At 44.5% G+C, this 12,705-nt stretch overlaps 1 protein-coding gene across 1 annotated transcript in view; it reads right to left on the bottom strand.

The window, feature by feature from the left end:
* The window catches only part of LOC126480973 (senecionine N-oxygenase-like), a 35,752-nt gene extending 23,824 nt beyond the window's left edge, over positions 1-11,928 (bottom strand). The window contains exons 1-2 of the mRNA XM_050104411.1: positions 11,718-11,928; positions 1,509-1,647 (exon numbers count right to left, since the gene is read on the bottom strand). Of these exons, the coding sequence (XP_049960368.1) occupies positions 1,509-1,647; positions 11,718-11,917 (339 nt within the window). The 5' untranslated portion in view covers positions 11,918-11,928. The remainder of the gene's footprint in view (positions 1-1,508; positions 1,648-11,717) is intronic.
* Positions 11,929-12,705: the final 777 nt, after the last annotated feature.

Below are 12,705 nucleotides of genomic sequence, written 5' to 3'. Positions count from 1 at the left end.
TTATACTAAGGACAAACGCACACCCATGCCTGAGGGAGGACTCGAACCTCCGCCGGGACCAGCCGCACAGTCCATGACTACAGCGCCTAAGACTGCTCGGCTAATCCCGCGCGGCAGACCTTATGGGTATAATATATCAATTTTATCACCATAATACAATCACTTGGAGTCAATAAATTCTTTGTACAATATTTAGTAACATATAATTTGTATTTTAGTTATATGCTTATTTGGCAGCATTCTTTACGACCGTCAATGATGGCTTCGAACAATTCAGGTACAGTGGAGGGAACTGAGTGTTTCGATAACTTAAACAAACGTTTTAGACTACGAAACAAATCATCTGTAACTAAGTATCGCAGAGTAAGCGCCGGTCTTACTGATGGTGCAATAGCAGAACGGTTGTTTAGGTTCTTTTTGGAGATTTTACGGGCTACCAAACAAAGAAGTAAGATAAAAGCAGCATGTATACCAGCGGTTACAGTCTCTTCCATTCTGTACCCAACACTGGGTTTGTTTTGCACGCGCAACACCGTTAACAACATGTATACAGATGCCAATTGCTATGTCCAACAAATATGTTGCCAACCTTCGCCAACAAGTTGGTTCAAATGGTTCAAATGGCTCTGAGCGCTATGGGACTTAACATCTGTGGTCATCAGCCCCTAGAACTTAGAACTACTTAAACCTAACTAACCTAAGAACATCATACACATCCATGCCCGATGCAGGATTCGAACCTGCGACCGTAGCAGTCGTGCGGTTCCGGACTGAGCACCTAGAACCGCTAGACCACCGCGGTCGGCCAACAAGTTGGTAACATTTTGTTGGCCAGTCTGTGTAGAATAGCTAGATTGCTGTAAGGAACGTACCTGTGAATTTGAGTAGAAGTTATTTCAACACTTAGATTACTCACTTGTTGTTACTAATCATTGAATTTATTAGTTATTGAACTGACTCTGGAGCTACTGGCTACCTATGTTACCTGATTACAGCCGCTTCATTCGATCCTTTCATCCTCTATACATAAATGCGGATGTATGCACGCATGTGTACAGAGAGGTTAGGGTTAGGTTAATGTTGTTTAACGTCCCGTCGACAACGAGGTCATTAGAGACGGAGCGCAAGCTCGGGTTAGGGAAGGATGGGGAAGGAAATCGGCCGTGCCCTTTCAAAGGAACCACCCCGGCATTTGCCTGAAACGATTTAGGGAAATCACGGAAAACCTAAATCAGGATGGCTGGAGACGGGATTGAACCGTCGTCCTCCCGAATGCGAGTCCAATGTGCTAACCACTGCGCCACCTCGCTCGGTGTACAGAGAGACGATTATCATTACAGAACATAATTTCTACTCTCACCTTCAATCCGTCGATGTGCTAGAGGTGTAAATCATTTGTGAGGTAACTTCGGTCGTATTTGCTTATACTGGAACACACACACACAAACACACACACACACACGCGCGCGCAAGGACGCATACAAAAATGCACATAGTGATATTCTTACCTTAATGCAACGACGAAGTCCAAAGTGTTCCGCATATGAATTGAGGTATTTTAGTACATCGCCAGCCGGCAGATAGGATTGCTCGCCCTCAGGAAAAGGGTAATCTGGAAATGCCATTACCTCCTTGGGCAGATTCGTCCTGCAACATCAAACAACTGTGAGTAAGGGTATCTGAAGCATTTTCTGTACAATAACTAGACCTTACATATGGGCGACTTCGTCCATAATTAATAATAGATACTGAAACCGCACCTGGTATAACTAATTTGAAGCAATTTCCCAAGGCGTTATGTAATTATCCAATCTGAATAATGTATGTCTTCGTAAAAATTCGTAAAATCTCACATACTGTTGCTATTAATTCTGGTAGGATATACAATAAAAACTTCGAAATTGAACATGTTATTATCCCATCTGGATAGTCTTACTGAAAAAGAGGAAGAGCTTCTAGCTCTGTATCTCTGCGGAACAGTTGAACCTGGCAAAACCAAAAAGCATTCTAGCACGCAACGAAGCGGGTTAACGCACACTGTGATGGTAAATCTCAGAACGTTATCGCACCTGACACCAGCTGCTCATCACAAAACAAGAGAAATTAAAAGCTGTCGTTACTATAAGAACTCACCAACTGAAAGCGGAAGGTGACTGGTTAAATGGCACTTATTTATAAGGCAATGACAACAGTGGTGAACGAATTAGGATCATGCTAATGTTGATAACATGGCGCGATGATACGTTCACTGGTGTCCACTGCTACTAATCCATTCCTGTTTTTACATTAGGCACGTGATGGTGGAGAATTAGTGAATGTCAGTTATTAAAATGCAGTTTTATTTGCAAAGGTCTGCACCATATGCTATAGATTTAGAAGATTATATCACCAATAGATAGCCTCTTGCCCTTGTCAACAAGGTCCAGTATTCGGTAGATACGTTAACACTGTGTCTGAGGGCTTTGAAGGCTAATGACATGAACGCAATTACGAATGGTTCAAATGACTCTGAGCACTGTGGGACTTGACTTCTGAGGTCATCAATCCCCTATAACTTAGAACTACTTAAACCTAACTAACCTAAGGACAACACACACATCCATGCCCGAGGCAGGATTTGAACCTGCGACCGTAGCGGTCGCGCGGTTCCAGACTGAAGGGCCTAGAACCGCTCGGCCACACCGGCCGGTGGCATTTACGAGTTCAAAAGAATTCTTTCGAGATTTAATTCTATAATTACTTGTTACTTCAATGTTTACATTGTACTAGTACTTGAAGGGCAACAGCAGATTCATTGTCGGACCATTGTTATTAGTGATATGCACGTAATGTGCTTCAGATCGTGGCTGTAACATCGTCAGCAATGTTATACATTCGAATATGCAGCCTAGAGGCTGCAAGTTCAGCAGCGAAAGATAGAAAATGACGTCTTGTGAGCCACAGGAGGTCAGGCTATCTGAAGTAGAAGCAGCTTACGAAGTGCGTAAAAGTTGTCAAAGTTGATTCTGATTCTGTCTGAAAATAAAACTGTTTTATAAACACACACCGATTTAACAGGGTTTGTTTGTGTGATTGTTAGGAACAAATTATTTATTCTGTACTTCCACCTGTCATACTGTTTATTTTGTTTAATTTTAATACAGTGCGATGCGTTTGGAGCATGCATTGCTTATCATCGGGTTTTTGGTATACATGACGAAAAGTTACTAATCTAGTATTCATTATGCGAAAGCTTATATTTACGCAAGTGGTTCTTGTGTGACGACGATAAGGGAGGAGTTAGAGTGGAGAGTTTAGTAAGCGACGTCAAACACTGTTAATTGTTGCTGTTGTTGTAGCTGATGTTGTGATGTAGGGCACAGAACGCCGAGCTCCACGCAGCAACCACAGCTCACACTGTTGGACGCTATGTTTTTACCCTCCTAAGCTCCATTCACCTCTCACATCCCAATTTTCCCATCAGAACCAACTGATTCAGCATTGCAGTGAACATAATTTGGAAATTATCACTTAGCGGTAAAATAACTTAGTTACTTTTGTTGTCAGTTTATACAAAAAAGGAGTAATCCCATGGATGAGTAAAGCAGGTTCGAACGGATCGAAATGTGCTAAGCTAATTTGAAACAAGGCAGGCAATATGTCTGGCAGCAAAACAAATAATACTGTGCATACATATTTCACCTCAAGATCAAGATGCATTCCGTGGTCAATTTGTGTGCTTCTCTGTGGTGCACTGAGTGCTTTGTGAAGACAATGGAATGTGATACGAGTCCGTACTACAGAGATTCACAAGTTCCATTCGATAACGGCTTTTACGATGACCGTGGCACCAGCAGAAGCTTCGTACATCTCCCACGGGTTTGCTGGCTAACATGCCACTGATGCAGCCTCTTCTGTTACACTGACCATAACTGCGTATAATTAGGTAAATTCAAGGACGACTCCATGCATGACAGATGGTTGATAGCAAGTGTGACATGAGTCCATAAATCGTAGAAGGGAAGTTTTAAAACAGAAAAAACGTTGCATGCTGAAGAAACCAGTTTCACAAAGTCTTGGAGCGTCCTGTTAAATTCGTGCAGGATATTTAAGCCCAGCTGCGAAAGTTTCATAGCTCTCTCGACATTTCCGTTAGCAGATTCTTGGCGTTTGGCGCACACCTCTACCTAACTATTTTCGCCTTTTATTCTCACACTTTCCTACGGACAAACTACCTTACAGAACTGCGATGCCAGTGTGTTGTGGTAGGACCGCTTATAACATTTACATCTACATTGATGAGTCAAGACATTATGACCACTGCCCACCGCGAGAATCACTGCAGGCGTTTCGGGCAGTTGACGCGAGAAGGAGAGTATTTACACACATTAGCGGCGCATGGAAAATCGTTCCTCTACGATACGGGCCACAAGTTGGGAACCTCACTGACATGGGCGACTTTGGCAAAGGGTAGTTTGTTATGGCCCGGCGCTAGGGAACGAACATTTCGGAAACGGCAAAACTAGCCGACCAGCCAGTCGACAGTAAAGTGTACTTACTGTAGTTAACATCTAAGACTAATGGATGAAAGACGGTGGAAATATGAGAAGGCGACAAGGCGCAGTATGTCCATGTCTCGTAACAGAGTGTGGAGGTTGGAGACTTGTCCGCACTGTAAATGATAACCATCGGTCTGTGGCAGACCTGTCGACAGGGTGCAGTGTTGGTACAACTTCAAGAGTTTGGAGCCCTACGTGTTCGCATGTTGACCCAGCGGAATCGAAAGTTACAGTTGTAATGGTTATGGGATCAACGAGATTGGACCTTGGAATCTAGAAACATGTCGCCTGATCCCTTGAATGACATTTCTTGTTACAACAGTTCGATTGTCTCTTTGACATGTGGTCATCAGACCGAAAGGCGGCTCGAGACACGCACTCTGCCACCTACGCAGTCCTCTGGGTATTGAAATATGCTTTGGGGGACTGTCACCTCGATTTGCTTGGAACATGTGGTAGCAATAGGTAGCACCATACCGTGAACATTATTGCAGACCACTTGCATCCCTTCATGAGTGATGTTCTCCCCGACGGAGATGGTATATTCGGTGGTACGAAAAACATTCCGCTAAACAGCACAGAATCACCTCCAGCCTCCAAACTCTCCATGTTAAACACCTCACTGAGCCATCTCTGGAATCAACGCGTAGCATCATTCGAAAAGAGGCAAAATCGCGACTCGAAAAACCACAGTATACCACTGCATTCAGATAGCGACCAATTTCTGAGTTGTTTTGTGCACTGAAGTGCCGCTTTATGTGCCATTGTCAGCATGACCTTCTGCGATCTACGCGAGTCGAAATGTCAGCAGCGTGCAGTTCACTTCGCAATGTTGATTCGGGATTGGTTGACATGGACCTCATTCGTGTCACTTGGCGACACATTGTCGTTAATGTGAGCTGTTGTGAGGTTTGGCTCTGTGCTGTGGCATCTCCTGTGTGGTTCAACGAACAGGAAGGTTATTTGGAGGAGCAGTAAGCTAAAGCTGTCAGCACATGGGTCAATGAACGCAAATGGGATATCTAAGGTCGCGAGTCACAGTGCCGTCGGCACGCGACATGAGCTGGTTAACGCGATTCTGTACTCCCAGCGCTCTCCAGCGGCACTTATCTGCTTTATTCGGCTTGCAAACCACACCGTTTGTTCATGGAAATGGACGTACGTAAAATTCCTACGTTAGTTCTATTACAATGTACACTTCCTTTCTTGACAGTACGCTGGTTGTGTTGCTCTGTCTGTGGTAAATGTAAATAAAAAATTCAATAGCCGTGAACATGTAATAAGACAAAAAATGAGAGATACGTCTCCACTCAGGAAGGATATCAGTTTGTAAAAGTTTACAAACTGATATCCTTCCTGAGTGGACAAACTCACTCCTGACGGAATGCACACTTATATTTACGTAACATCAAATATCACAGAAATTATTTCTACTAATTTCTTGGGAGACTTCCACAACTTTTAGAAAATGCTATGGTGGTAAAAAATAAACGTAAGCAGCAGGATATGAATCATCTACTGGTCTACTCTCGGTTTCGTAATGTGGCGCCTTAGTTAATGACGCTGTGCTCTGCTACCACTGACCTCATATTTCAAGTTATAGTTTTCTGAAGACTTCAATCGCTGAAACGATATTGACATTTAATTATAACACACCCTAAAAAGAACGACATGTTTTCATGAATCTTTAGTGGGTCGTTGCCTTACAATATCTTGCCATCATAATATGCGAACTATAAGGCGAAAATAACCGAATACGAAAATTATTTAACCACCAATATGACGCTTCCCGTCATTTTATTACAATAAATCGTACCAATAACGATCGTTTTCGAACCATTCAATGTGATGGTGCTAAGAAAATGGCTCTGAGCACTATGGGACTTAACATCTGAGGTCATCAGTCCCCTAGAACTTAGAACTACTTAAACCTAACTAACCTAAGGACTTCACACCCATCCATGCCCGAGGCAGGATTCGAACCTGCGACCTAGCGGTCACGCGGTTCCAAACTGTAGCACTTAGAAGGGCTTCTGCTGAATAAGACAAATACAGTAGTATGGCGTCTTACTTTCTGCTTGTGACGTAGGGAGCGTTCTTGCTTCTTATTGGTTCTACTTTACGTGGCACGTTACTGAAATATCATACAGCTCGTTTAGTGTTTCAAGTGACGAAATGGTTCCTCAACGAGAAATAGTAGGAAGTGACTTCTCAGAACTCGTAGATCTCCATTTCAACGTTAGCACTTGGCCGTTGGCTCAAGTGCATGGTTTAACAGTGGGAGCTCTGTCTGTTATTTTACTGTGCATGAAGTGGATCGCCATAGCGGTGTTACAGTATCTGAAGCACGCCGCTGGTTTTCATCTGTCCTGGAATTTGGATTACCATCCAGCGCTGTGAGTATGCGAAACCAGGCTTCTCAACTAAACATTGACGCATCTGTTTCAAAATAGTCGAGTTTTCGGAAGGGTACATATTGTGAATAGGTGCACTCTACACAAAGAAATGTACAATACAAGCGGTGCGTTCTGCCTTTTATATACAGAGGGCTGCTTGGTTGTAGACCGGGTTTCAAGGATGTCCACACATAAAGTGTGGCCTTCGGAGTGTGTTCCGAGACTTCGTTTTCAGACTCATAGTGTTTTTCTTTTTCGCAAGAGGCGACGCATCAGATTGGTTACCTTCATTACCAACGCAGCTGGTAATCACTGCGGTCAGTGTTGATGAAGCTCGTCGCCGTTGTGAGCGTTGAGCATAAGTGGTACATGGCACATATGTAGTAAGTGGTATATTGACTCAATATGTAACCTGGTGCTTGCTATATTGAGCTTACTTAAAATTCTGGACCATAGGGGTGCTCTCTTAAGTATTTAATCCTCACAGACACTTCGTTGTCGTTATTAACTATATGTCACAAGATGTGTGATATACTATGTTGTCTACGGGTTTCGAAAACGAAATGGAGCTCCACATCCTAGTTATTTTGTGGTGTGTTATTTTAGGCTGTTTATTAACATGCCTGTTAAATTTTAAACACCGAACTGGGCGGGTGCTTTTCAAAATTATGTTGTTCTGTACATGCTAGTCGTTTTACGAAGTGTTATTTGTTTGTTCTCTAGCATATCGTGAAATTTTAATTTCTGAGCTTCATCATGTGGGTAGAAAGTAATTGCCACAGATGTGAGAGCTTAGTTGGTACAGAGATTCTAGCCTTACGTCTAGGCCAAACTCTATTGTAATTTATTTTGCAGGTGAGCGAAGTATCCATTGTACATAGAGTTTGAGTGAGTGGTCAGGAAAGACCCAATGATTGGCTACTTCTGTCTTCATTTCCAAGGATCCACGGAAGCTACTCATAATGCTAAACGTAAACTGGGTATGGTTGGTCAATAGATTCGGCGAAGGGAACCAAATAGCGAGGTCATAGTAGGACCTATGACCTCGCTATTTGGTTCCCTTTGGTTCGGATTAGGGAAGGATGAGGAAGGAGGTAGACAGTGCCCTTTCGAATGAACCATCCCGGCATTTGCCTGAAGCAATTTCAGGGAAATCACGGAAGACCTAAATCAGGAGGCCGCATACGGGTTCGAGCTGTCGTCCGCCCTAGTGCGAGTCCATTGTGTTAACCTCTTTGTGTCACCTCGCTCGGTAAGCTATGGTGACTTTATTGTGGCACAAAACTATTTAAATCTTGAGTCTCAGAAATTGTAACATTTTTAGTAAATAAACTGGCACATCTCCCCGTCTCGGAATCGGTGCGTTAAGACGCAGGCTAGTCATCCTGCACCACCCGTAGAACTCTGCGTCTTAAGCGATTGGTTCCGAGACGTGGAGGTACGCAGGTGCCGAACCGCATCCACCCAGCTACGAGTGTCGGTGTGTCGGCCAGCTTGGTTGTGGTTTTTAGGCGGTTTCCCTCACCCCAATAGGTGAATGTCGGACTGTTGCCCAATTCTCACGACAGTTGCACGATTCGCAGACATTTCGAAAATAATCGCTCACTTTAACATGGCTAACATTACACGCATCAGATGGAGGGGGCGGGGGGAGAGGAAGGAGGCGGGAGGGGGAATGGGTGGTGACAGGAAGCGTATCTGAACACTATGGAGTAATCTTCTCGAAACCGTAAACAGCAATGTCGACCCTGCGCCGATGCGGGACAAAAGCATCAGCAAAAGAAGGCGAAGCAGTGAATCTGCGCTTTAGTAACCCAGTTCTTGTTCCCACTGCTGTCGTCCTGTGGTACAAAATGCATTAACTGAGAACAGCAACTCTTTTTGGTGAACATATCTGACGTCAGAACAGGAGAAGACGTGGCCCACGAGAAAGACAGGCCGTGACGCGTACGTCACGAAGGTAGTCCTGCGCTCGCTCGCTTGCTCAAATCAGCAGGAAAACTGCGTTTCTTCATGCATGAACGCGTAACTAGGCGTGTCCGTACAAACGATAACTGTATCTTTTACTGGAATCCGCTATTATGGGATCTTACTGTTATTAGTCCTATAATGATGGGGAGTCCATGGGCCTGCTTATAATTTGTACTGCCGTACAATAAAATAAAATCATGCCACTTCCAGCATGTAATGAGTACTGTTAAGCAGAAGAGACTAAATGCTGTAAACAAGCCGTGATTTCATTTACATTGAGTATCGATCTTAAATTTTGCTGTAGTACTATTAATCAGTAAGACTTCATAACAGCAGATTCCAGTGGTAGATGCAATTCTCGTTAGTACTTACAGGCCCAGTTGCGAGTTAACGGGTTTAGAAATACATTTTGTCTGCTGATCTGAGCGAGCGAGCGAGTTCAGGTCTACCTTCGTGTGTCCGCAGCTCGTGGTCGTGCGGTAGCGTTCTCGCTTCCCACGCCCGGGTTCCCGGGTTCGATTCCCGGCGAGGTCAGGGATTTTCTCTGCCTCGTGATGAGTGGGTGTTGTATGATGTCCTTAGGTTAGTTAGTTTTAAGTAGTTCTAAGTTCTAGGGGACTGATGACCTAAGATGTTAAGTCCGATAGTGCTCAGAGCCATTTGAACCATTTTTTTGTCACGGAAGATGCAACGGCGTTGTACTCTGCTAGCTGCGTTTATAACGCTACGCGGTCTGAAGATGGTGGGTAATCTCTCGAAACTAGTCATCACTTTGCACAAATTTTTAATTTTCAATACGAGTGAGACAATATACTGAAAATTTTTGAAAATTTTAAAATGTTTTATAGAAAGTTTTTTTGAAGTTCTAATAATTTCATATTTGATTAACTCCTGTTGTATTTGAAACCGACTGCCACTGACAGAGTGTGACATGTATCCCTGGTAGAGCGTGACATGTATCTCTGGTCGCTGTTGAACAGGAACCTTTAACGACAACTGTTCTTACTTCGTGTTACATTTCTGCGTGTTGTGCACCATTACTTGTAGACACAGTGGATAGTTCGCAATGATCCCCCGAAAAATCTGGCAGTTCCACTCACAGTATGATAATCGGCGCGTAAAACCGCGGTATCTCTTTTTTTTGGCATTCTAAGGCGTCTCTACGTCCGCCCATTTTACTCTGGTGATGTCCATCCCCTGGTAGCGGAGTGGTCAGCTCAACAGATGCAAATGCTCAGGGACTGGGTGTTGTGTTGTCCTAATCGTCATTAGTTCATCCCCAAGTCGCCGAAGTCGCGTTAAGTCGAAAGACTTGAACCAGGCGAACGGTCTACCAGACGGGAGGCCCTAGTCACACGACACACACACAAAAAAAAAAAAAAACTCTGCTGATTCGATACAAGTGACGTTCACATGTACAGAACTGCATTTCACATCTGTGGCGAAGACCCACATGGCTAGGTGGTACTATTTCCATAGAGTTAGCAGCGCAAGTGGGATGAGTACTGCGAGAGGCGTTCAATGAGCAACGCAACATTTTTATTTCGGGGGCAATTTCGGTTGAAGGAACGCGAAATTTTTTGTGGGACATTGCGGAATATTCTCGCTTCAGCCACTATATTTTCATGAAATTCCGATATGTTACAATGCAATACATAGTCTTCAAAATGACGACTGTAGCGGAGTTGCGCTCCAAGCACAGAGGTGGCTATTTTTTTTTTTTTTTTTTTTTTTTTTTGCTGGAAACCAGAGCATCGCTGATATTCATAGGCGTTTGCAAAATGTCTACGGAGATCTGGCAGCGAACAAAAGCACGGTGAGTCGTTGGACGAAGTGGCCGCTATAATCACAACACGATCGCGAAACCTGGCTTATCTCCCGTGTGTTGGCCGCACACAGCTATGACTACTGCAGTGTTGAAAGCGCTGGCACTCATTCGAGGTGGTCAGAAGGTCGCAGTCAAACATCTCGCGGCACAACTGGACATCTCTGCTCATAGTGCTGACATACTCATCCACCCGCTGGTGAACTCAGAGGTGTGTGCCCGTTGGATTCCTCACCGCCTCATAAAGAGCAGCGAAGGACAATGTGTGCGGAATTGTTGCACGTTACGAGGCTGATCGTGTCGAATATCGTCGTAGACTTCGGTCCGGAAACAAAACGGCAATCCAAGGAGTGGCGCCAGACCATCTCTCCTCCGAAGAAAAAGTTCAGAGCCCCAACCTAAGCCAGTAAAGTCGTGACGACAGTCTTCTAGAACTCTGAAGGCGGTATTCTTTTGATGTCCTACATCACAGTACAACGATCAACCCTGAGCTGTATCGCGCTACCCTCAGAAAACTGAAGAAACGACTTCAGCATAGAAACGAACTTCTTGTCAATGACTGTTTATTCTCACCCACACTTACAGCCCAGATTTCGCACCTTCCGGCGTCCAACTCTTTGTCCAATGGAGGATACACACTCTGCGAGAAGGAGTATGTAAGTTATGGGGAGATCATTGATGCAGCAAGACATTCGCTCCGACGTCGACCGGTGGAGTGGTACCACGCTAACACAAAGACACCCCCCCCCCCCTCCAAGTAAGGTCGAGTAAGACCGTCGCTTTGAAAGGAGAGAGAATACGATGAAAAATATGGTTTTGTAGCCAGAAGCGAGGGGAATTATACGGTTTATTGGAATCCTGAATAAAACCAAACTGCTTTCAGAAAAAAATGTATTTTACATTACTTATTTAAGGCCCCACGCATTTAGTGTGATGAACTTTGGTGAGAATGGTAAAGCGAGGCCTCATGTTGGAGAGCGAACTCACTCAAGGCTGCGGTACATGCTGCTGTGGACTGGCCGGCCGTCCACGTCGAGTCCCGTCTTTTCCGTGAAGACCCAAGTGCCACCCAGCTGGTCGCCTCGCTCGAAGACGGTGACGCTGTGACCCCGTGGAGACTCCAGCAGGTGCCTGGCCGCCGCCAGCCCGGAGGCTCCAGCGCCAATCACCGCCACCTGCATCTTCATCCGACGTTGCGCTCCAACTGTTAACCAAGCTGCTCGCTAATTCCCCGGGGTTATCGAGTGATACAAAGTCGTGGCTGACGCAATTCTGCAGCTTCGCCTGTTATCACACAGGCCAGCCAGTGGTACTAGAATGTCACCAGAGGTTATCGAGTTCCAATATACATGCTGACGTAAAGCAATTATAGAATGAATTCAGAAGTCCGCTGTGGCAAACCAGAAATTTAAATCAAACACTTGCACTGCTAGTTCCAAGATGCTGTTTTTTATCATAATTGTTTATATAGGCCTACATTTTTATCAACATACATAGATCGCAAACCTCCACACGCTACACGGAGGTGGGTACCTTCTGCCACTATTAAACATTCCCTTTCCTGTTCCACTCGCTAATTAAGTGAGGGGGGAAAGCTACTGTACAAGCCCTAATTTCTATTATCTGTCTTCGCCGTGATGTTGATTGACGGCAATAGAATCCTTCAGCAGTCAGCAGCAAAAGCCGATTATCTAGCTTTTAACAGTATCGCTTTCGTCCAGGGATTCCCATTTGAGTCCACGGGGTACTTCCGCAACACAGGTGTGTAGATCGAACCTAACAGGTACAAATCCAGAAGCACTCCTGTGAATTACTTCTTTTACTTTCTTTAATCCAACCTGGTGTGAGTTTCAAACAGACGATTAGTTCTTCAGACTTTGTCACACTAGTTTTTATGCTCTGCAGATAAGTTACACTTCCTACGTTTCTTCCAATAAGCAGAAGTCGAAATTTGTCTCCCCCGGAACAGACCTGA

Source organism: Schistocerca serialis, chromosome 5 (assembly GCF_023864345.2).
Source record: "Schistocerca serialis cubense isolate TAMUIC-IGC-003099 chromosome 5, iqSchSeri2.2, whole genome shotgun sequence".
In the NCBI taxonomy this organism is placed as follows: Eukaryota; Metazoa; Arthropoda; class Insecta; order Orthoptera; family Acrididae; genus Schistocerca; species Schistocerca serialis.
Note: the sequence above shows the minus strand (reverse complement) of the source record. Positions and strands in the feature narration are given on the sequence as shown.